This window comes from Lampris incognitus, chromosome 14 (genome assembly GCF_029633865.1).
Source record: "Lampris incognitus isolate fLamInc1 chromosome 14, fLamInc1.hap2, whole genome shotgun sequence".
In the NCBI taxonomy this organism is placed as follows: domain Eukaryota; kingdom Metazoa; phylum Chordata; class Actinopteri; order Lampriformes; family Lampridae; genus Lampris; species Lampris incognitus.
This window is the reverse complement of record NC_079224.1, coordinates 50,859,038-50,882,596: the sequence shown is the minus strand read 5'-3', so window position 1 is coordinate 50,882,596 and position 23,559 is coordinate 50,859,038. Positions and strand designations below refer to the sequence as shown.

The 23,559-nt window shown below is 45.7% G+C and overlaps 2 protein-coding genes across 3 annotated transcripts in view; both read left to right on the top strand.

The window, feature by feature from the left end:
• Positions 1-2,296: 2,296 nt before the first annotated feature.
• LOC130123568 (inositol monophosphatase 1-like) lies at positions 2,297-10,085 on the top strand. Of its 2 annotated transcripts, XR_008811334.1 has the most exons (10): positions 2,297-2,412; positions 2,624-2,710; positions 2,869-3,002; positions 3,201-3,305; positions 3,654-3,699; positions 4,687-4,795; positions 5,266-5,374; positions 6,293-6,444; positions 8,302-9,226; positions 9,258-10,085. XR_008811334.1 is itself a non-coding variant. In XM_056292779.1 (9 exons), exons 2-9 carry the CDS (start codon positions 2,648-2,650, stop codon positions 8,418-8,420), a joined length of 837 nt encoding a protein of 278 aa, XP_056148754.1. In that variant the 5' UTR covers positions 2,297-2,412; positions 2,624-2,647; the 3' UTR covers positions 8,421-10,085. The 2 variants fall into 2 exon arrangements, 1 of the variants encoding a protein (XP_056148754.1); XM_056292779.1 differs by having other exon boundaries at positions 8,302-10,085.
• A 2,345-nt stretch (positions 10,086-12,430) lies between these two features.
• Positions 12,431-23,559, top strand: part of si:dkey-181m9.8 (E3 ubiquitin-protein ligase RNF31) — an 81,388-nt gene continuing 70,259 nt past the window's right edge. The window contains exons 1-8 of the mRNA XM_056293956.1: positions 12,431-12,522; positions 14,799-14,889; positions 15,610-15,675; positions 15,773-15,939; positions 16,491-16,672; positions 17,074-17,138; positions 21,472-21,548; positions 22,358-22,546. Of these exons, the coding sequence (XP_056149931.1) occupies positions 12,478-12,522; positions 14,799-14,889; positions 15,610-15,675; positions 15,773-15,939; positions 16,491-16,672; positions 17,074-17,138; positions 21,472-21,548; positions 22,358-22,546 (882 nt within the window). The 5' untranslated portion in view covers positions 12,431-12,477. The remainder of the gene's footprint in view (positions 12,523-14,798; positions 14,890-15,609; positions 15,676-15,772; positions 15,940-16,490; positions 16,673-17,073; positions 17,139-21,471; positions 21,549-22,357; positions 22,547-23,559) is intronic.

Sequence of the window (23,559 nt, the reverse complement as noted above, 5' to 3'; positions counted from 1 at the left end):
GAAATAAAGGATGGTTTCCAAAAAGTTATTGATTTCGATGGCCTTAATGGAAGTTTAAAAATTAATTGGCTAAAATCTTGGCTCAAACATAGCGACTCCGTTTGGTACTGTCCTCCAAATCACTTATTCAGTAGAATTGGAGAAACTGAATGAATGAAGATTGGTACGGGAGAAATATATGGTCTATAGTTGACTTAATGGATGCTGGAGGCAATTTCTTAGATTATGAACATTTCTGCACTAAACATAATTTCAACCCTTCAAAATCAGACTTTATTCATTTACACAAAGCATTTACTCAAGAATTTGTCTTCCTAACAACAAATATATTGGCACACCAACCTATACTACCGCAACTGGCCCCGCTATCAATTCAGAGGATTTTAATCCTGGATAGAAAATGTAATTATTGTAGAGGAGCTCAAGCAGGAGTTGTGACAACTTTCTCTTTCAGCTACACAACGTGCACCATTTATTCCTTCCACCATTACAACAACAAAAACCCGCGCGGCGGAAGTGTGTCACTGCAAACCCGAACCGAGAAAACAGCAGCTGTAAACCAACGTTCCTACTAGCTCAATAAGGGGAATTATGTAACCCCATAACCACTACTTTACCATTTTATAAGAAACTGTCTTACTGAAGATTTATTCCCCGGAAGGCAAAACAGAAATGACATCCTGCACAAATTTGATGAAAAAATTTCAATTGATAGACTAAGAACAATGTATCCAACATTCCCTATAACCCCAAAACAGAAGAAGCACACTTCAAAATTATGGACAACATTTATCCCTCAAAAGGCTTACTTAGGCTGCTTTTAATACTGATGACCATACTGCAACCGGTTATGTTATTGCCCGGTGCGGGATTTGATACGGGGTGTACTGCACCACAAGGCGACGTCACTAACCGCTGGGCTAAAGGGTTAGACCCATCAGCTATGGACTAACGTGTCTTATTAGTAGTTTACAATACTATATGCAGGCTTTGTGAGAATGATAGTGAAACTACGGACCATGTATTTTCTCATGTAATGTAACACATACGTACATTCTGGCTTGACATCCACAAATGGACAAAACAAAACAGTTCACCATTTCCAGCTTCTGTCTCTAGAGACAATATAATATTTGGTATGACATTGCAACACAAAAATGATAAATTCTGTTGCAATGTAAGTCTATGTCTAGCAAATGTTTATCCACAAGAGTAGAATCTTGAACTCGTCCCCCAAATGTGTTAGCTTCCTGAGTGGATTTAAATTAGACTTGAAATCCTTAAAACTTCTGCAAGGAATAAAAGCACAAAAGTTCTATATTTTGAAAAAAAATCCCCCGCCGAATTGGATAACTAAGATAAATCTGAATTCCCCCTTGACTCGTAGTTTATATATTTTATTTATATATCTGATTTGATCTTTTTGTCGGTTTTTCTTTCTTTCTTTCTTTCTTTCTTTCTTATTGTTTGTTTAGGTCACGCCGTTGCTTGCAGCTGGCTGGTGTGACAGGAAGCCGCAGCGGACCGGAAGCGCTAGAAACTGACGCTCCGCTGTGGCGACGCTTAACGGCAGTGGACCGGAAGCGCTAGAAACTGATGCTCCGCTGTTGCGACGCTTAACGGCAGCAGCCGGAAGCGCTAGAAACTGATGCTCCGCTGTGGCGACGCTTAACGGGAAGCCGCAGCGGACCGGAAGCGCAGACGCAGCGGACCGGAAGAGCTGGAAACTGATGATCCGCTGTGGCGACGCTTAACGGGAAGCCGCAGCGGACCGGAAGAGCTGGAAACTGATGATCCGCTGTGGCGACGCTTAACGGCAGCGGACCGGAAGTGCTAGAAACTGATGCTCCGCTGTGGCGACGCTTAACGGCAGCGGACCGGAAGTGCTGGTAGTTTAAATCCTGCCGTTCAGAACTTGTGAAGCACCTTCTCTATTTGTGTGTGTGGATCTGGTTATGACTGTTTGCTAAGTTGTGGTTCCCTCTGGAAATCTCTTCGTAACGTTCAAATACCTGTTAAATGTTATTGTCGCCATATTTGTTCTTGTACATTTTCAATTAAAAAAACCTCTCCTCGGGCCTCAGTCGATCCGGTATGGAAATGTGAATTGGAGGTTTTACGCCGGATGCCCTTCCTGGCGCAACCCTCCCCATTTATCCGGGCTTGGGACCGGCACGAGAAGGCGCTGGCTTGGGCGTCCTCAGGCTGGTACGGCCCTTTAAGCAAAGCGTCTTGACCAAGCTGTCATTGACTGTTTGACCAGTAGGTGGCAGAACCTTCAGCTTCCCGGTCGCACGCTCCGCTGTCTGAAGAAGAACCCCGTCACGGAAGCGGCTTATTGGAATCGTAAACGCTACTCGGAATAATAATAATAATAATAAAAGAAAGTTGAAAAGTAAAAACTGCTGACTGGTGAGTAATTTCTTTTTCTGATGGCCGCGTTCAATGTTGTCAGTGCCTGTTGTGTTAAAGGCGGCGTGGCGTCTTAGAAACTTCAGCGGGTGTACATTCCGGAGTTGCTGACAGACTGGACCAATGTCAGCAGGAGACTATTCATAAAGACACCGGTCTGTCTCTCCGTCGTCGGTGTGTCTGTCTTACCCCGCTTTGCTTTCCATCCCAGGCAAGCCGCCGCCGCTCGGACGGCATGACGGACGTCTGGCAGAGCGCCATGGACCACGCAGTGTCCGTGGCCCGGAAAGCCGGCTCTGTGAGTAGCAGAGCGACAAGGGCTAATAATGGCCGTGTCCCGCGCTACCGTGGGCTGTAACAAGCTGTTAGTGGTCTATCTAGTCTGAACTCCTCTGCATTGATTAGGATGGCTGATAGCTAAGCATAGTACTCATTGGAGCCGCTGACTTTGTGTAGCTTGTTCGGGAGGCAGTGCAGAATGAGATGAAGGTGATGACCAAGTCTTCCTCCGTTGACTTGGTGACCCAGACCGACCAGAAGGTGGAGACTCTCATCATCCTGTCAGTGAAGGACAAGTTCCCCACACACCGGTAGGGTTCTGCCAGTGCTTTACAGCTTTCATGGAGGGCTTGGGGTTTGGCAGTCTTGACTACAGCTAATTCAGTTCTCTTTTAATATAGTTTTCATTCCTCATGAGTCCTCCTCGCAGCTGTGGTATGAAAGTGGTCTAATAAGTCACGTTATCAAGATGGTTTGTTTATGAAAATATTTTATTTCCTCAATGAAAGGTTTATCGGGGAAGAGTCTGTAGCAGCTGGTGAACCTTGTGTTCTGACTGACAGCCCCACCTGGATCATTGACCCAGTTGACGGAACCACTAACTTTGTTCATGGGTAACTTCTAGTAAATATTACTTCATCTAAAAGCGGCCTAAGTCTTAACAGGTCCTCCAAAAGCAGCCTGACACAAAGGAAGAGTTGAACATATTTAAAGATGAACAGCTCAAAGTAGACGGTAGACATCAACTTCTTTGTATTTAGATGAACCAGAGACCGCATTAGGTTTGCAGACAATTAAAGAGAGGAGTTGAACTGATCTGTTGTGAAATTGATTCTCACTTATGTTTATTTACCTTTTTATTACAAGTGAAACTTTCAACATGAGAATTAAATGTCAGGAAATGAACTTCATGACCTCAAAATGAACACCTCCATCCTTAAATAGTATATCTGTACCTTTAGATATCCCTTTGTTGCTGTCTCCATTGGCTTCGCTGTCAATAAACAGGTAAGTCAAACTCCAGACCTTCTCAATGCACTCTGTGCGTAAGTGTAGTCCACTGACTTCCGGTTTCTACTGCAGCGGTCCTACCAGTTTCCTGTTTGTTGGCGCGTGCTATTGACAATGGCATATTTTTCATGATGCCTGCAAGATTTACCATGGATAACAAGCACAGAGTTGTCGACAAACTTTCTCCTGCACTTACCAGCAAATGGGTGAAAAGTTTCAAGTTGTACATAACTTGATATGTATAATGTGAAGTATTTCCAAGTAAAACAGAATATTATGATGGGACAAAATGCAGGGAGGGATGTGATTTGATTGGACGGTGTAAATCATTTGATGATATTGGTTGGAAGGTTGCTCCCCATGTACTTATACTATTGATCCAATTATAAAATTTGTCTGTTTTAGAGGAAAATAAGCTTCATGTAAAATAAATGAAAAACTGAATTTTTGTAATTCTTTTTACATAAGTTGGTGAGTGTAATGATTGGGGAAATAAGCTAACAAAGTAGAAAAGTAAATTTTCATATTGTCTTTAAAGTTGCAATCTGTAACTTTCCCCCCGTAATAATCAGTAATGTTCACCATGTTTATCATGTAGTCAGGCTCCATAACGCTACCAGTCATCTTCACCATGGTTGGAGACTCTCTCCAGTCTCCGTGTACCACTACTGAAATGTTTTGACCGGGTAGGATGAACACTGGTGCAGCGACAAACACGTACACGTTGGAAGAAAGACTGAAATGTGATGCTGATGTGCCCATGACAACCAATATGACTGTACAACAGCCGCTACTCGTTCTACCTGTGATTATACCAGGATAGCATGATTAAGGCTGGTGCAGTAGTGCTAGCTGTGCTGCTGACTGAATGATAATCAACCTTTACGCAACTGAAAGAAGTCAGAACATGAATAGTGATCTCCTTTGAATCTTTTTTACTGTAAGAAAGGCTGTTTCCTCTCTAACAGACTGTTTGTACCACAGCTGGAGTTTGGAGTGGTCTACAGCTGCATAGAGGACAAAATGTACACTGGCAAGAAGGGGAAGGGGGCATTCTGCAACGGCCAGCCGCTGCAGGTCTCTGATCAGAAAGGTGATTTGATAACACAATCGGCTTTAGCAAAATGGGCTCATTTGGTGAATGGATAAACATTTCTACGGTAATGACATTTTTGTATTGTTACAAGAAATGAGTTTGATGGCTTCCTGTGGCAACAGGAAGAGTTCAGGTATGTTTTAGTCTCTGAGAGCAAGCTCCCTGCCAGGGTTAGAAGAAAAAAGCCACTCTATCATTGTATTCTTACAACAAATTTTTCGTCAGCATTTAACCCATCCTATTTTATAGGAGCAGTGGGCAGCTGCAGCGCCCGGAGACCAACTCCAGTTCTTCTTTCCATTGCCTTAAAATTAAAGTTAGGGGGTTTAGTTCCTGTTAGAGCAAGGCACTAGCAGTTGTCATGGTTAGGGTTCCAGATGTGAATGAGGAATGGAACATTGCTGTAGTGCTCCCAGTCAGGAACCAGTCTGCCACTTCTTGTTTATAGTCATTTAATTTCCTTTCAGAAATCAACCAGGCCATCATTGCCACAGAGTTTGGCTCCGACAGAGACCCTGAGGTGGTCGAAAGAATCTTTTCCAGCATGAGGAAGATCCTCTGCCTCCCTGTGCACGGGTAAACAATACTGTGTATTCTGTGTACTCTATCACTTCAGTAATGTATGCCATGTTTCACTACACAACTTCTTTTACAATCACAACTTTCTGCTAGTCTCACCGCGGAGCCTGACTGGACAGTTAAGAAAATACTCAGGTTACACCTGGAAGCAGCAAAGTCAAAGAACAGAGGAGCAGCCCATTAACTCAAACTAAAAATCTGGCTTGAGAGACAACCATGCTATTCTCATATGGACCTGGTTTTCTTCTCAGTATAACACGAATATCCTTGATTATCATATCAACATATAACATGAATATATATTTATCATATGACTTATCCGGGCCTTGGCCCATGGGGCCCAGTTGGGCCCAGCCCGAAAAAACAACATGGAGTCACCACCCCATGGATCCACCACCTGCGGGGATGAGCATTGGTTGAAGGGTGCGATGCAGGCAAAAGTGGGGACTGGGGTGTGCTGACTTCCGGCATCGCAGACTGGTCCAGGAGGACCAGCTGGGAGGAGACCCTGGGGTAGACCCAAAACTTGCTGGAGGGACTCCATGTCCAATCTGGCCTGGGAATACCTTGGGATCCCCCAGGAGGAGCTGGAAAGCATTGCTGGGGAGAGGGACATCTGGAGTGCCCTACTTAGCTTGCTGCGACCCGACCCCGGAGAAGCCACTGAAGATGAGATGAGATGAGATGAGAGAGATCATATCACAAACATAAGAATATCATACTGATTAACAAATGGATAAGAATGTTATTAACTCACAAAACGCTGAATGAGAGTGGGCCTGGTGAAGACAATCATTTTAAATCATGACTATACTATGGCGCTTATTCCTGTCAGTCCTGCTCCAGGATGTTTGGCTGGTCCTCCGTTTCCTCTGTCTCTGACTTTAAAGGCTTCAAGATCTGGTTCTCCTACAGGATAAGAGGAGTAGGCACTGCTGCCACCAACATGTGTCTGGTGGCGTCCGGCTGTGTGGAGGCTTACTACGAGATCGGAGTCCACTGCTGGGATGTTGCTGCTGCTGCAGTCATCGTCTCCGAGGCCGGGGGCGTCCTGATGGACGTGGAAGGTAGCGCAACTTACCTTTTCAAACTGGCATATTCAGTCTGTTACACACTTCATTGAGTTTTGTGCAAATGATGATTTGATACTTATCTGTTGTGTTAACATTGTATTGTCTACCTTGCTTGTTTTGATTTTATGCTGTCTGGTACAGTGCTGCTTGTTTTTTACTATGTTCTGTAAGGTGCCCACAAATAGAATTTATTATTATTATTGTTATTTTTATTATTATTACTATTATTATTATTATTATTAACTTTGGATACATTTTTATTGGCATTATTAGCTACTAAGTAGCTTATTAGCTATTTAGTAGCTTCATTCAGTGAATACTGAAATTTCACATAACTATAGGGTGACTTCTTCCTCAAAAAATGGTTTCATAAGATCAGTTTTAGTACTACTACTACTACTACTTTTGGCTGCTCCCGTTAGGGGGCGCCACAGCGGATCATCCGTTTCCATTTCTTCCTGTCTTCTGCGTCGTCCTCTGTCACACCAGCCACCTTCATGTCCTCCCTCACCACATCCATAAACCTCCTCTTTGGCCTTCCTCTTCTCCTCTTCCCTGGCAGCTCCATATTCAGCATCCTTCTCCCAGTATACCCAGCATCTCTCCTCCACACATGTCCAAACCATCTCAATCTTGCCTCTCTTGCTTTGTCTCCAAACCGTACAACCTGAGCCGTCCCTCTGATATACTCGTTCCTAATCCTGTCCTTCTTCATCACTCCCAGTGAAAATCTTATCATCTTCATCTCAGCCACCTCCAACTCCACCTCCTGTCTTTTCATCAGGGCCACTGTCTCCAAACCATACAACATAGCTGGTCTCACAACCGTCTTGTAAACCTTCCCTTTAACTCTTGCTGGTACCCTTCTGTCACAAATCACTCCTGACACTCATCTCCACCCACTCCACCCTGCCGGCACTCCCTTCTTCACCTCTCTCCTGCACTCCCTATTACTTTGGACAGTTGACCCCAAGTATTTAAACTCATATGCCTTCGTCACCTCCACTCCTTGCGTCCTGACCATTCCACTGTCCTCCCTCTCATTCACACAAGGTATTCTGTCTTGCTCCTACTGACTCTCATTCCTCTTCTCCCCAGTGCATACCTCCACCTCTCCAGGCTCTCCTCAACCTGCACCTTACTCTCGCTACAGATCACAATGTCATCCGCGAACATCATAGTCCATGGAGACTCCTGCCTGATCTTGTCTGTCCACCTGTCCATCACCACTGCAAACAAGAAAGGGCTCAGAGCCGATCCTTGATGTAATCCCACCTCCACCCTGAACCCATCTGTCATTCCAACCACACACCTCACCACGGTCACACTGCCCACATACATGTCCTGCACCACTCCTACGTACTTCTCTGCAACTCCCGACTTCCTCATACAATACCACACCTCCTCTCTTGGCACCCTGTCATAAGCTTTCTCTAAATCTACAAAGACACAATGGAACTCCTTCTGGCCTTCTCTATACTTCTCCATCAACATTCTCAAAGCAAACATCACATCTGTGGTGCTCTTTCCTGGCATGAAACCATACTGCTGCTCGCTGATCATCACCTCTCCTCTTAACCTAGCTTCTATTACTCTTTCCCATATCTTCACTCTGTGGCTGATCAACTTTATACCTCTGTAGTTGCTACAGTTCTGCACATCACCCTTGTTCTTGAAAATTGGTACCAGTATGCTTCTTCTCCACTCCTCAGGCATCTTCTCACTTTCCAAGATTGTGTTAAACAATCTAGTTAAAAACCCCACTGCCATCTCTCCTAAACATCTCCATGCCTCCACAGGTAAGATCAGTTTTAGTGCATTGTTTCTAATATGTGGTGTGTCTAACTTTAGGTGGTCCGTTTGACCTGATGTCTCGAAGGGTGGTGGCTGCCAACTGTCGGAGCATCGCTGAGAGGATCGTGAAGGAGATTGACGCCTTCAGCCCTCCAAGAGACGATGCTCCTCAGTGAACAATCAGCTGAGGACTGCCGGACCCTTTCACATAATTACACGAATATTTTTTATAATTTTTTGTGATTTAAAAAGCTTTACTTTAAGGGGTTTAATATGTTTATTGGTTTTACACAGAAGTAATTTAATGCTGGACAAGAAAATTTAAGTTAAAGCAAACTGCACTTGTACTTTATCAAAGTCTCCACACACACACACACCCTCCCCCCTCCTCAGTTCAGGGATGGTCGTTCCCTCTTAACATATTAACATAGATGGCCTCTTTGACTCCCCGTTCAAACCAGTGTTCCTCCCTATCTAGGATGTGCACATCCTCATCCCTGAAAGAGTGGCCACTGGCCCTGTAGATGGTCTAGACTGTGGAGTCCTGGTCTGTAGGTGGTGTAAACTGTGGACTGCTGGCCTGTAGGTGGTGTAGACTGTGGAGTCCTGGCCTATAGGTTGTGTAGACTATGGAGTCCTGGCCTGTAGATGGTGTAGACTGTGGAGTCCCGGCCTGTAGATGGTGTAGACTGTGGAGTCCTGGCCTGTAGGTGGTGTAGACTGTGGAGTCATGACCTGTAGGTGGTGTAAACTGTGGAGTCCCGGCCTGTAGGTGGTGTAGACAGTGGAGTCCCGGCCTGTAGGTGGTGTAGACTGTGGAGTCCTTGTCTGTAGATGGTGTAGACTGTGGAGTCCCGGCCTGTACGTGGTGTAGACTGTGGAGTCCTGGCCTGTTAATGGTGTGGAGTGCTGGCCTGTAGATGGTGTAGACTGTGGAGTCCCGGCCTGTAGTTGGTGTAGACTGTGGAGTCATGACCTGTAGGTGGTGTAGACTGTGGAGTCCGAGCCTGTAGATGGTGTAGACTGTGGAGTCCGAGCCTGTAGATGGTGTAGACTGTGGAGTCCTCTCCTGTAGGTGATGTAGACTGTGGAGTCATGGCCTGTAGGTGGTGTAGACTGTTTAGTCCTGGCCTGTAGGTGGTGTAGACTGTGGAGTCCTGGTCTGTAGATGGTGTAGAGTGTGGAGTCCTGGCCTGTAGATTGTGTAGACTGTGGAGTCCCGGTCTGTAGGTGGTGTAGACTGTGGAGTCCCGGCCTGTAGGTGGTGTAAACTGTGGAGTCCTGGCCTGTAGATGGTGTAGACTGTGGAGTCCTCTCCTGTAGATGGTGTAGACTGTGGAGTCCTGGCTTGTAGATGGTGTAGACTGTGGAGTCCCGGCCTGTAGATGGTGTAGACTGTGGAGTCCTGGCCTGACGTGTTAGCTCTCCTGTGTTGTGTCATCCTCTTGAGCAGCGTCTGTTTAGTTTCCCTGATGTACAAGTCATGGCAAACCTCCTGGTACTTACCAGCGTACACTATAGTGCTCTGTTTGTGCCGGGCCACATGATCCTTGGGGTGGACCAACTTCTGGCACAGCGTTTTTGGGGTTTGAAAGCAACTGAGATGTGGTGTTTGGAATATATGTGTCTCAGCTTTTCTGACACTCCCGCCACATACAGAGTCACCACTGGTTTACGCTCAGGCAGCTGTTGCCTTTCTCTTCTTCTTTGACACTGGTCATTGGTTTGGGTGGTCATGCCACTGTGATGTTTATAAGGGTGGGACATCTGCAGTCAGGTGAGGCTGAAGAGGTCACTTAGATGATGATGAAACATATCTGTCAATAAAGGTTGTGTCCAGATGAACTGATTCAACCGTCTGTGATTTCCTTACCTGGATTATTGAGCAGCATCAAGACATCTCATTACAAAGATCTCAGTTTTATTTACGGACGTTTTTAATCAGTTCATATTGACTTGTCTTCTTTGGTAGATCTGAACATCACATACCCTTTTACACCATGGCAAAACTAAGTGATAAGCTCTGGTTTGCCGGTTCAAAGGGATGCTTGCATTCATCTGTTCGATTCTGATTTTCCATTTATCGGCGTGTTCATTCATTTATTAATTTACACTGTTGTTGACAGACATTTAGCCATTAACTGATGTCTCTATTATTGAAAGTCGTATGTATGTTTCTCTAAAAAGCAAAGACGGGGTGTCCGGGTAGTGTAGCAGTCTATTCTGTTGCCTACCAACACGGGGATCGCCGGTTCGAATCCCCGTGTTACCTCCGGCTTGGTTGGGCGTCCCTACAGACACAATTGGCCGTGTCTGCAGATGGGAAGCTGGATGTGGGTATGTGTCCTGGTCGCTGCACTAGCGCCTCCTCTGGTCAGTCGGGGCGCCTGTTCAGGGGTGAGGGGGAACTGGGGGGAATAGCATGATCCTCCCACGTGCTATGTCCCCCGGGTGAAACTCCTTACTGTCAGGTGAAAAGAAGCGGCTGGTGACTTCACATGTATCGGAGGAGGCATGTGGTAGTCTGCAGCCCTCCCCGGATCAGCAGAGGGGGTGGAGCAGAGACCGGGACAGCTCAGAAGAGTGGGGTAATTGGCCAAGTACACTTGGGGGAGAAAAAAAAAGGAGGGGGGGGTAAAATAAAAAGCAATGACAGAAATCCCTGTAATCGATAATTCAGATCTGAAACTTATTAATTTGGTTTACCCAAATTTCCTATGGATGTTATAGGCAGCACCCTGGATAATATAATGAGAACATTAACATATTGTAGCCATATTCCACTACAACCGCCACCAACTGGACTGGAGTGTTATTAAAGATTAAACACCAAAATTAATGGTTGATAAATTTATGAGACTGATTTCATAAAATTGATTTGACAACCCTACTGCACCCACAACAGTTGTGAGTAGATTTTGGATTTATTAAGGTAACGGGTACAGGATGCTGCATAGGATTAGGCCAGTTTTAGTCTCTTGGCAGGAAACCAGGATACCAGGAGTCTGACGGCTGGTGGAAATGTACCAGTATTACCTTGTTGGTAATGTCTGACACGTCATATTAATCCTGTTCAAATCAATGTTGCAGATCCAGCCCTATGTCATCGTAGAAGTAATAAGTAAAATGAAAGGTTTACCGCTCCTCTCCAGGAACTGAGTGGAGGACAGCGAGGAGCATCTGGGCTTCTGAGAGAAGGAGGCGCTGGGAGGAGAGGAAATAAAGTTAATCCCATTCAGACAAGACGTTTTCCTCCATTCAGACAGTGTTGGGGGAAATATTTTCTTCATCAGAAAACATCACGGGCACATAGAGGCCCTTTTATTGTGTATGAGGTAGAAAACCATGGACCCATGAATACAGCTCAGCCAAGTCAGTCCTGAGCAGTCACAGTTTAGCTCGGACAACACAAAGGCCGAATCCAAATCTCAACCCTCCAGACTGGTGGACTCGTCCCTTGCACACATCGGTCTTATGCACTGGGATTGTTGGATTCTCTACTGAGAATTCTAGTTGAATTCTTCTGGTTTTCTTTTCATCATTTGTTTTTGTTTTGTTCTGTTTTTTTAATACCTGGTCATTTTTCTTTTAGGTACCATCACAGTGAACAGGAACATGACGTATGATTGGCCATTGGTCAGTGTAATGCTCATCACTTCAATTTTCAATATAAAATATGAAAAAAAGAACACTTGAAAATTTAAATTCATTTTTCCAGTTTTCTCTTTTCCAAATTTTATGTTAATATAAAATACCAATTACTGATTTGATTGAGTTTGTATGAACAGAAATTTCCCAATTTTCTATTTTTCACTTCTCTTGAAAACGTAACCCATAAGCGTTACACGGACCATGATCACTGCTTTGTCTTCAGCGAACACCCCCCCCCTGCTGCTGCTGCCCCTGCTGCTGCTGCCCCTGCTGCTGCTGCCCCTGCCGCTGCCGCTGCTGCTGCTGCTGCCGCTGCTGCTAATACTTATGGACTAATTTAGACATTTTCAGCTTGCGGGGTTCATAAAGTCAAACTTGATCATATCTAATCTATATGCTTTAAGATGCATGTATACTCTAAACATAAAAATATGAAAATCATACGTTTAACATAGTCGTCATTTGGAAAGTCAGAAATTGTACTTTTATTTTGAAAAGTGGGGAAAGGGAAGTAAATCCGTTTAAATTCAAGGCACGGGTTTTGGTTGACGTCATGTCGCGTTAATAATTTAAAAGCTGAAAATGCCAAAAGTTTCTGCTGAATTTGAACATGAAACGCTGCATGAGGTGAGACAACTATGTTTAAATAACTTAGAATCTTTAAATTCTCTGGTCATGCTAAGGCAGCTAGCGGCGCTTTTAAACAACCACCACCAGGTTTTAACGTCACAACAGCGACAAACTGACATGCTAACATCTCCAGCACCGATGTAGACTGAGCTCTATCTGCCCCGTTTCCTCGCTGACATGCTAACATATCTAGCACCGATGTAGACTGAGCCCTATCTGCCCCGTTTCCTCACTGACATGCTAACATCTCCAGCACCGATGTAGACTGAGCTCTATCTGCCCCGTTTCCTCACTGACATGCTAACATCTCCAGCACCGATGTAGACTGAGCCCTATCTGCCCCGTTTCCTCACTGACATGCTAACATCTCCAGCACCGATGTAGACTGAGCTCTATCTGCCCCGTTTCCTCACTGACATGCTAACATCTCCAGCACCGATGTAGACTGAGCTCTATCTGCCCCGTTTCCTCACTGACATGCTAACATCTCCAGCACCGATGTAGACTGAGCCCTATCTGCCCCGTTTCCTCGCTGACATGCTAACATCTCCAGCTGTAATGTAGACTGAGCTCTATCTGCCCCGTTTCCTCACTGACGTGCTAACATCTCCAGCTGTAATGTAGACTGAGCTCTATCTGCCCCGTTTCCTCACTGACATGCTAACATCTCCAGCACCGATGTAGACTGAGCTCTATCTGCCCCGTTTCCTCACTGACATGCTAACATCTCCAGCACCGATGTAGACTGAGCCCTATCTGCCCCGTTTCCTCGCTGACATGCTAACATCTCCAGCACCGATGTAGACTGAGCTCTATCTGCCCCGTTTCCTCACTGACGTGCTAACATCTCCAGCTGTAATGTAGACTGAGCTCTATCTGCCCCGTTTCCTCACTGACATGCTAACATCTCCAGCACCGATGTAGACTGAGCTCTATCTGCCCCGTTTCCTCACTGACATGCTAACATCTCCAGCACCGATGTAGACTGAGCTCTATCTGCCCCGTTTCCTCACTGACATGCTAACATCTCCAGCACCGATGTAGACTGAGCTCTATCTGCCCCCTTTCCTCAATGACATGCTAACATCTCCAGCACCGATGTAGACTGAGCTCTATCTGCCCCGTTTCCTCGCTGACATGCTAACATATCTAGCACCGATGTAGACTGAGCTCTATCTGCCCCGTTTCCTCACTGACATGCTAACATCTCCAGCACCGATGTAGACTGAGCTCTATCTGCCCCGTTTCCTCACTGACATGCTAACATCTCCAGCACCGATGTAGACTGAGCTCTATCTGCCCCGTTTCCTCGCTGACATGCTAACATATCTAGCACCGATGTAGACTGAGCTCTATCTGCCCCGTTTCCTCACTGACATGCTAACATCTCCAGCACCGATGTAGACTGAGCTCTATCTGCCCCGTTTCCTCGCTGACATGCTAACATATCTAGCACCGATGTAGACTGAGCTCTATCTGCCCCGTTTCCTCACTGACATGCTAACATCTCCAGCACCGATGTAGACTGAGCCCTATCTGCCCCGTTTCCTCGCTGACATGCTAACATCTCCAGCACCGATGTAGACTGAGCTCTATCTGCCCCGTTTCCTCACTGACATGCTAACATCTCCAGCTGTAATGTAGACTGAGCTCTATCTGCCCCGTTTCCTCACTGACATGCTAACATCTCCAGCACCGATGTAGACTGAGCTCTATCTGCCCCGTTTCCTCACTGACATGCTAACATCTCCAGCACCGATGTAGACTGAGCCCTATCTGCCCCGTTTCCTCGCTGACATGCTAACATCTCCAGCACCGATGTAGACTGAGCTCTATCTGCCCCGTTTCCTCACTGACGTGCTAACATCTCCAGCTGTAATGTAGACTGAGCTCTATCTGCCCCGTTTCCTCACTGACATGCTAACATCTCCAGCACCGATGTAGACTGAGCCCTATCTGCCCCGTTTCCTCACTGACGTGCTAACATCTCCAGCTGTAATGTAGACTGAGCTCTATCTGCCCCGTTTCCTCACTGACATGCTAACATCTCCAGCACCGATGTAGACTGAGCCCTATCTGCCCCGTTTCCTCACTGACATGCTAACATCTCCAGCACCGATGTAGACTGAGCTCTATCTGCCCCGTTTCCTCACTGACATGCTAACATCTCCAGCACCGATGTAGACTGAGCTCTATCTGCCCCGTTTCCTCACTGACATGGTAACATCTCCAGCAGTGATGTAGACTGAGCTCTATCTGTCCCGTTTCTTCAGTGTAAATACAGTTTCCCTGTTGAAACTCTGAATGACATCAGAGGTGTCAGAGCTGCCTACAGAGACCTGCGGCTCTATGTGGATTTCTACTGTAAGTTCATGTTTGCCTCTTTTTCATACTGGACCGTAACTTTAAACCAAACCTGCTTCTGCTGCTGGTATGCTGAGGGAAGCATTGTGTTTACTGGTGTGTGTGTGTGTGTGTGTGTGTGTGTGTGTGTGTGTGTGTGTGTGTGTGTGTGTGTGTGTGTGTGTGTGTGTGATTAGAGTTTAGTTTAGTGTGCTGTACATGTCTAAATTCAGCGTCATTGGCTCAGACAGGTTAGAACATGGCTGTTGCAGCCCAAATAAAGACACGAGAGAGACCGGAGGAGAGCTGAAGACTGAGGGGACGCGGACCTTCACTGTCTCCCCAGCGGAAGACTTGATTTAGGCGTCTATTTTTGCTGTTGTGTTGAGTGTTTTTATCTGCTGTTTTAATAAACGGTTCCATGTCTCTGTGCCAGAGGGCTCCGGCTGTGGCTGAGATTTGCCACAAGAGTGTTATACAATTAATATCTAGATTATCTTTACATTTCACAGTGTTGTGTTAGGTTCCTTTCTATTGTGTTCCATGCGGCTTTCATATTCTGTTGTGTTTTGTTCTGTTCTCATTTTCTTTTGTTTTCCCATCTGTTCTATTGCGTTGTCTCAGTTTTGTTGTGTTCTGTTTTGGGTGGCTCTGTGGGATAGGTCTAGTTAATGAAGTGTCTGGATGGTTTGGACTCTGCTAGTTTAATTGATATTGGTATGTCCTTTGTCTACAACCCAGGTTACCCAAACAAAGAGAAGAAAAAGTTGGTGTATTTGGCAGGCACTGTTCCTGTTCACTTTGATGGTGAGAAGCCTCGCATGGCTGCAGCATGGCTCTGTTTAAGGTCCATTACTGGAAATGATTTGGTTGTAAATTCTGTCTTTATTCTGTGCTTTTTAAGAACATGAGTATAACATCCCAGTATGTATCTGGCTCCACGACACTCATCCTACCAACCGTCCCAGGTGTTACGTCTGTCCATCTGTCTCCATGGTGATTAACCCTGTCTGTCCCTGTGTGGACACCAGTGGACACGTCAGTCTGCCCTACCTGACCAACTGGAGGAATGTAAGTCTATTTGCTGCCGCAGCAGTCCGGCCGGGCCACTGCTGGTGGCTTTGTAAAAGGGATGAACACTAAATCATTTATGTTGGTCCATGTGTCACCATACAGATGGTGGTACTTGTATACTTCAAACAGCCCGTTCGTATGCACCCTACAGATGCTCTTTTTGGGTTGAGGTTAAATTCAGGACTCGACTGGATTAATTTGTTTATCTCAACATTTACTATAAACCCAAGAGACTGTCGTGCCTGAAAAGCTCAGGAGGAGCTGCTTATATCATTCCTTTTGCTCAGTATGACAATTGAACAGTAGCTAAGTGGTCTAATGCCTGTCTGTGTGCGCTTCATAGCAAGCCATGGTCGTGTGACTCACTGACTGTTGGCACGATTCATTTTGTCAACAGGGGGGTACCTAAACTAATAACTTTGTGTGTGATATTTATTTCATTTTGACACGGTTCACATGATAGTTTCTCATTCAGCTGGAAAAACATTTGTCCCTCTGGTATTCATTCTGTTCATGGCTCTCGTCTGCTACTTGTTTCTCTTTGACAGGGTGTGTCCAATCTCACCCTGCTAATCATGGAGATGAGGCTGGCCTTCCAAAAAGACACACCCCTTTATGCCACACCCCTTCATGTTACGCCCCCTGGCCCAAACAGAACCCAGCACACTCCAGAACACAGTACACCTCTGATGCTGGCTGAGCCACATGAACGGCATGTTGCTGAAGCAAGGTGAGTGATGTCATCATAAGTCAGTCTTGCCTCCTCTTGGCTGAATCCAAATGCCCGGACTTCCCCACATTTCCAGACTGTTCCAGTCTGGTGGACTTAATGCAGTGATACAGCGTACTTCAGTCATAATCACAGTGACCGATGTGAGCGAGGGACGAGCCCACCAGTCTGGAGGGTTGAGATTTGGATTCGGCCTTTGTGTTGTCCGAGCTAAACTGACTGCTCACGACTGACTTGGCTGAGCTGTATTCATGGGTCCATGGTTTTCTACCTCATACACAATAAAAGGGCCTCTATGTGTCCGTGATGTTTTCTGATGAAGAAAATATTTCCCCAACACTGTCTGAATGGAGGAAAGCGTCTTGTCTGAATGGGATTAACTTTATTTCCTCTCCTCCCAGCACCTCCTTCTCTCAGAAGCCCAGATGCTCCTCGCTGTTCTCCACTCAGTTCCTGGAGAGGAGCGGTAAACCTTTCATTTTACTTATTACTTCTACGATGACATAGGGCTGGATCTGCAACATTGATTTGAACAGGATTAATATGACGTGTCAGACATTACCAACAAGGTAATACTGGTACATTTCCACCAGCCGTCAGACTCCTGGTATCCTGGTTTCCTGCCAAGAGACTAAAACTGCCTAATCCTATGCAGCATCCTGTACCCGTTAACTTAATAAATCCAAAATCTACTCACAACTGTTGTGGGTGCAGTAGGGTTGTCAAATCAATCTCATAAAATCAGTCTCATAAATTTATCAACCATTAATTTTGGTGTTTAATCTTTTTATAATTTAACTGCTAAATCTGATGGAATAATCCAATCAGTATCATAAAATATACTAACTATCAATTTGTAACTGATTAAGAATTAAAATTAATAATGACAACCAAATTCACCATATCTATAGCTAGTAAATATTGACGGTCTTTGGAGAGGTTGGCAGCGTACAATTGTACAACATTAAATAGACCAGCACGTGTAATCAAAGCATTTATTTAAAATTGATTTATTTACAAAATTATCAAAAGTAAAAACACAGTATCTAATCTCACTGTTTACCTTACGACTACCACTACTTTTGGCTGCTCCCGTTAGGGGTCGCCACAGCGGATCATCCGTTTTCATCTCTTCCTGTCCTCTGCATCTTCCCTGGGAGCTCCATATTCAGCATCCTTCTCCCAATATACCCAGCATCTCTCCTCCACACATGTCCACACCATCTCAATCTTGTCTCTTGCTTTGTCTCCAAACCATCCAACCTGAGCTGTCCCTCTAATATACTCGTTCCTAATCCTGTCCTTCTTCATCACTCCCAGTGAAAATCTTATCATCTTCAACTCTGCCACCTCCAGCTCCACCTCCTGTCTTTTCGTCAGTGCCACTGTCTCCAAACCATACAACATAGCTGGTCTCAATGCCATCTTGTAAACCTTCCTTTTAACTCTTGCTGGTACCCTTCTGTCACAAATCACTCCTGACACTCTTCTCCACCCACTCCACCCTGCCCGCACTCTCTTCTTCACCTCTCTCCTGCAGTCCCCGTTACTTTGGACAGTTGACCCCCAAGTATTTAAAGTCGTATACCTTCGTCGCCTCCACTTTTTGCATCCTCTCCATTTCACTGCCCTCCCTCTCATTCATGCATAGGTATTCCATCTTTCTCCTACTGACTTTCATTCCTCTTCTTTCCAATACATATCTCCACCTCTCCAGGCTTTCCTCCACCTGCACCCTACTCTCACTACAGATCACAATGTCATCCACAAACATCATAGTCCACGGAGACTCCTACCTGATCTTGTCCATCAATCTGTCCATCACCACTGCAAACAAGAAAGGGCTCAGAGCCGATCCTTGATGTAATCCCACCTCCACCTTGAACCCATCTGTCATTCCAACCACACACCTCACCACTGTCACACCTCCCTCATACATATCCTGCACCACTCCTACATACTTCTCTGCAACTCCCGACTTCCTCATACAATACCACACCTCCTCTCTTGGCACCCTGTCATATGCTTTCTCTAAATCTACAAAGACACAATGTAACTCCTTCTGGCCTTCTCTATACTTCTCCATCAACATTCTCAAAGCAAACATCACATCTGTGGTGCTCTTTCCTGGCATGAACCCATACTGCTGCTGCTGATCATCACCTCTCCTCCTCTTAACCTAGCTTCTATTACTCTTTCCCATATCTTCATGCTGTGGCTGATCAACTTTATACCTCTGTAGTTGCTACAGTTCTGCACATCACCCTTGTTCTTGAAAATCGGTACCGGTATGCTTCTTCTCCACTCCTCAGGCATCCTCTCACTTTCCAAGATTGTGTTAAACAATCTAGTTAAAAACTCCACTGCCATCTCTCCTAAACACCTCCATGCCTCCACAGGTATGTCATCAGGACCAACTGCCTTTCCACTCTTCATCCTCTTCATAGCTGCCCTCACTTCCTCCTTGCTAATCCGCTGAACTTCTTGATTCACTATCCCTACATCATCTAACCTTCTCTCATTTTCTTCACTCATCAGCCCCTCCAAGTACTCCTTCCACCTTCTCAGCACACTCTCCTCGCTTGTCAGCACATTTCCAACTCTATCCTTCATCACCCTAACTTGCTCCACATCCTTCGCAGCTCGCTCCCTCTGTCTAGCTAATCGGTACAAGTCCTTTTCTCCTTCCTTAGTGTCTAACCTGTCATACAACTCACCATACGCCTTTTCCTTTGCCTTCACCACCTCTCTCTTCACTTTATGTTGCCTTTCCTTGTACTCCTTTCTACTTTCTTCATCTCTCTGACTATCCCACTTCTTCTTTGCCAATCTCTTCCTCTGTATACTTTGCTGTACTTCCTCATTCCACCACCAAGTCTCCTTGTCTTCTTTCCTCTGTCCTGATGACACACCAAGCACCTTCCTAGCTGTCTCCCTCACTATTTCTGAAGTGGTTGCCCAGCCATCTGGCAACGCTTCACTACCACCCAGTGTCTGTCTTAACCGACCTGAGGAGACGCTAGTGCAGCGACCAGGACACATACCCACATCCGGCTTCCCACCCGCAGACACGGCCGATTGTGTCTGTAGGGATGCCCGACCAAGCCGGAGGTAACACGGGATTCGAACCGGATATCCTTGTGTTGGTAGACAATGAATAGACCGCCACGCCACCCGGACAACCAGTGATAAACCTTATAGCTGATTTGCTAAGTATCAGTAAACACTGAAGATGGATTTGTGAGTGTGCATGCTCAAGTGGGCGCATGTCGTGTGTCCGCCAGGAAGAATGTGTGTCTTAGTCCTACTCTCCCTGGTGAGAAACAAAGGAGTTTATAAAGTGGGATCTTTGAGTTTCCTTCCCACATGTGTAATAAATGTTCCAGACCAATTTACAGTATGCGGATGTAATCCGAGTAGGATTATGGCGCCCAAGTTAGAAAGAGGTTGGCTAGTTTGCATGCAAGACCCTGCGTCTGTCTAAAGCATAACTAACCTCATGTGTGGCGTGGCAGAGCCAACTACCGAATACCTAACCATGAAAAGATATCATGACAATACATTTCAGTGAACAACCAGCTCAGTAAATGAGCGGTGATAAAGTTAAGCAGTCCAGTGCTTAGCCATATAAACGATTATTCTATGCTTGCTAGATTTGCGCAGTTACCAGTCCATAAAAAAGGAAGTGCCGGGAATTCTTTGGTATGTTTGCTTGTGATTCCGATGTTCTTGGATGAGCCAGGTTTGTTCGAGTCTGTGGTTCCAACATTAGTTGTGGTCTTTACCGTGCAGTGCTTCAATGGTGCAGGTTAGAAGAAACGAGTCGCTCCTTTGTTCTCCTGCAGAATCCGTGGGTCGTCTCTGTAATAAACTCACTTGTTGCTCCTGTTTCTTGTAGTTAGCAGACTTCTGTTGCAGCTGCTCACACTAAAGAAACGTGTTTACTCTTGGTTAGCGGTGGCGAACAAGGAATCGTAAGCAGGCTTTCGTGTCGCTGCCGTGAAAGGAGAGTTTGGTGCGGGAGCCCCGACTCCGCGCACAAAGAAAGGGCTTCAGTGAGCGGTACGAGAAAAAAGGGCAGACTGTAGACTGAAGCAAACTATAGAGTCTTCTTCTTCTTCCTCCTTCAGCTGCTCTCATATTCCGTCTTGCTCCTACTGACTTTCATTCTTCTTCTCTCCAGTGCATACCTCCACCTCTCCAGGCTCTCCTCAACCTGCACCCTACTCTCACTACAGATCACAATGTCATCCACAAACATCATAGTCCACGGAGACTCCTGCCTGATCTGGTCCGTCGACCTGTCCATCACCATTGCAAACAAGAAAGGACTCAGAGCCGATCCTTGATGTAATCCCAGCTCCACCTTGAACCCATCTGTCATTCCTACTGCACACCTCACCACTATCACACTGCCCTCATACATATCCTGCACCGCTCCTACATACTTCTCTGCAACTCTGGACTTGTGCATCCTCAGTGGCTGGGTTATATGTTCTAATTAATGTAGCTATATTAGATTTTAGATCCATGTTAAGATACTTAGATTAACAGAGGTGCACAGCAGTATAACAGAAGATCTACGTGCCCTCCATCTATGATTACTTTCATACAGTGACAGTTTTATTAGTAATATGTCTATGAATATTGCAGTAATTCCATTAGTTAGAGGTCTATGACTATTGCTGCAGATCTACTAGTTATAGAGCTATAAAACAGTTGTACATCTATCAGCTATAGAATCATGGATACTGTGGTAGAAGACCTATAGGTTAATAATTTGGTGGTTCCGCTAACAGGGGCAGAAAATCTCCAGGCACAACCCTGCAGTTCTAAAGAATCTCGACTGGACCTGGAGAGGCTAAACCGGACCAAGGTGAGCAAGACTCAAGAACCAATGGTTCTGTTCCTGTGCTACACGATACTTTAACAACATAATTATAATAACACACTCTTAATTGCATCAGAATGGTGGCAGGCATGGGTGCAAGTCCATGAGTACTGGGATGGCATCCAGCACTTCACCTGTGCCCTCGTCCATAGGGTTAGTGGTTGTGTCAGGAAGGGCATCCAACGTAAAATTTTGCCAAATCATTATGCGGCTTGACAAGAATGCCATCGGTGCGTACCCTCACAGGGTACCGATGGAAACTATCAAATTCGCTGTGGCGACCCCTGGGAAACAGGGAACAAGCCGAAAGAAGAAGAAGAAGAATTGCATCAGGATACTGTCTTTACGAACTTAGTCTTGTGCACATCAGTATAAACTTGATTCTTGAGTTAAGACATTGAAAATACTGTGACGTATTTAGTAGTATCTAAATGTCTAATCTGTTGAAGTGTCATTTAAACATGCAAGTCTGTTCCTGAAATTTCAGGAGATCACATCAATGGAAATTGTAATGATCCCCATGTGGACACTGGATTACATGTAGATCAGCACGCATCAAGAAAAAGTACTTAAGTTAATGACGTAACCAGTTAGTTGCTTCTCTTATCCACAGCAGCTTCCTTTGAGTAAGGAGCTTCAACTGTAGAGGCCGAGGAGTCTGAAACGAGGTTCAACTGGGTGTTGGTTTTGCTGCTGTGACACTTTTTCAAAGTTTCAGATTGCTGCAGGATTTGGAGTCTTCAGAATGAGTTGCAACCCTTTATTTACTCCTGTGTGCTCATTCTGTCCCTCAGGTCCCACCTCCTATAAATCTCCCCCCTGATAAGGTGGCCATGTTCCACAGCCTGCTGGCCCTGGAGGGGCAGAGATTTAACCCCAAAGACATTCTGGAAGCAGTCCAGTTAAATGGGGACCTGCCAGCGGCCATCAAGTTCCTGTCACATGACTGTCCCATCTGTCAGGACCAGGTGTCCTTCAGTAAGGTATGTCTCTGTGTCCTCTAACGCTGCCTCGAACCAAACATTGAGCTCACCAAGCCAGGGTGCCAGGCAGTGTGTTGGTATATTATGGGATGTATTCATTAACTTAATGTACAGTACCAGCTTATATCCCTCAATCACAAGGCCTGCTAGAAGAGCAACACACAGTGCTGCACTAATTGATAATATGTTTACTAATGTTATTGAAAAGGAAGAAACAAGTGGATGATTATATATTATTATGACACAAATGCTTTCCAAGATGGCCTCGCGCGTCTCCACGTCTGTTTGTCCTTTGAGATGTGTTTGTTTCATACTGTTTGTTTGGCTTTAAAGTTGTTATTTGGCACTAAAATCCGGGAACTGCCTCTCAAAGTCCTGACCATACTATCCGCTGACTATACTCCGCTAAGCAGAGTATTTTATCGTGGTTCGGATTATGCTCCACTCCTCGCTTGCTTGTTGCTCTGCCTGTCCTGGGTCTGCCGCTCTCCCTCGCTGCTGCCCTCCCTCGCTTCTGCCTGCCTGCTGCCCTGCTCTTGCTTGCCGCTCTCCCTCCGACTGTTCCCAGTCCACCTCCGACTAAGGTCCTGCTCTTCCTTTTCCCCTCCTGGCTTCCTTGGCCGACATACACACATTCACACACACATAGGCTAGAACTTGAACTGACCTGAACTATCTTACATAGCCTATCGAACATTCGCTGTGTTGCCCTTTCCCCCTCCCCACTTCCCGGCTGACAGCCTACACACATACTCACTCGCTCATACACACATGCACGCACACATACAGGGTTGAACTTGAACTGAATCACTTCACATTGCAAACATTCGAACAGGCACATTTCTGGAAATGAATTTCCCTCTTGTGCTGGTTATTGCGCTCTCGCTCTGGGACTATGGGCAAACCGACCTCCAACAGGAGAGTGAACTGGGGAAGGTGCACTCTCCACCGGTCGTACCCAGTGTGATTACTAGCACTTTACCTAAACTGCGTGAGCAGATGCCGGGCAATTC

Bases quoted from the DNA above. Each gene is read 5' to 3' on its own strand.
- LOC130123568 (XM_056292779.1), top strand. From the start codon at position 2,648: ATGACGGACGTCTGGCAGAGCGCCATGGACCACGCAGTGTCCGTGGCC. The intron at 4,796-5,265 runs GTGATTTGATAA...ATTTCCTTTCAG, and splicing joins GCAGGTCTCTGATCAGAAAG to AAATCAACCAGGCCATCATT. The intron at 5,375-6,292 runs GTAAACAATACT...GTTCTCCTACAG, and splicing joins CTCTGCCTCCCTGTGCACGG to GATAAGAGGAGTAGGCACTG.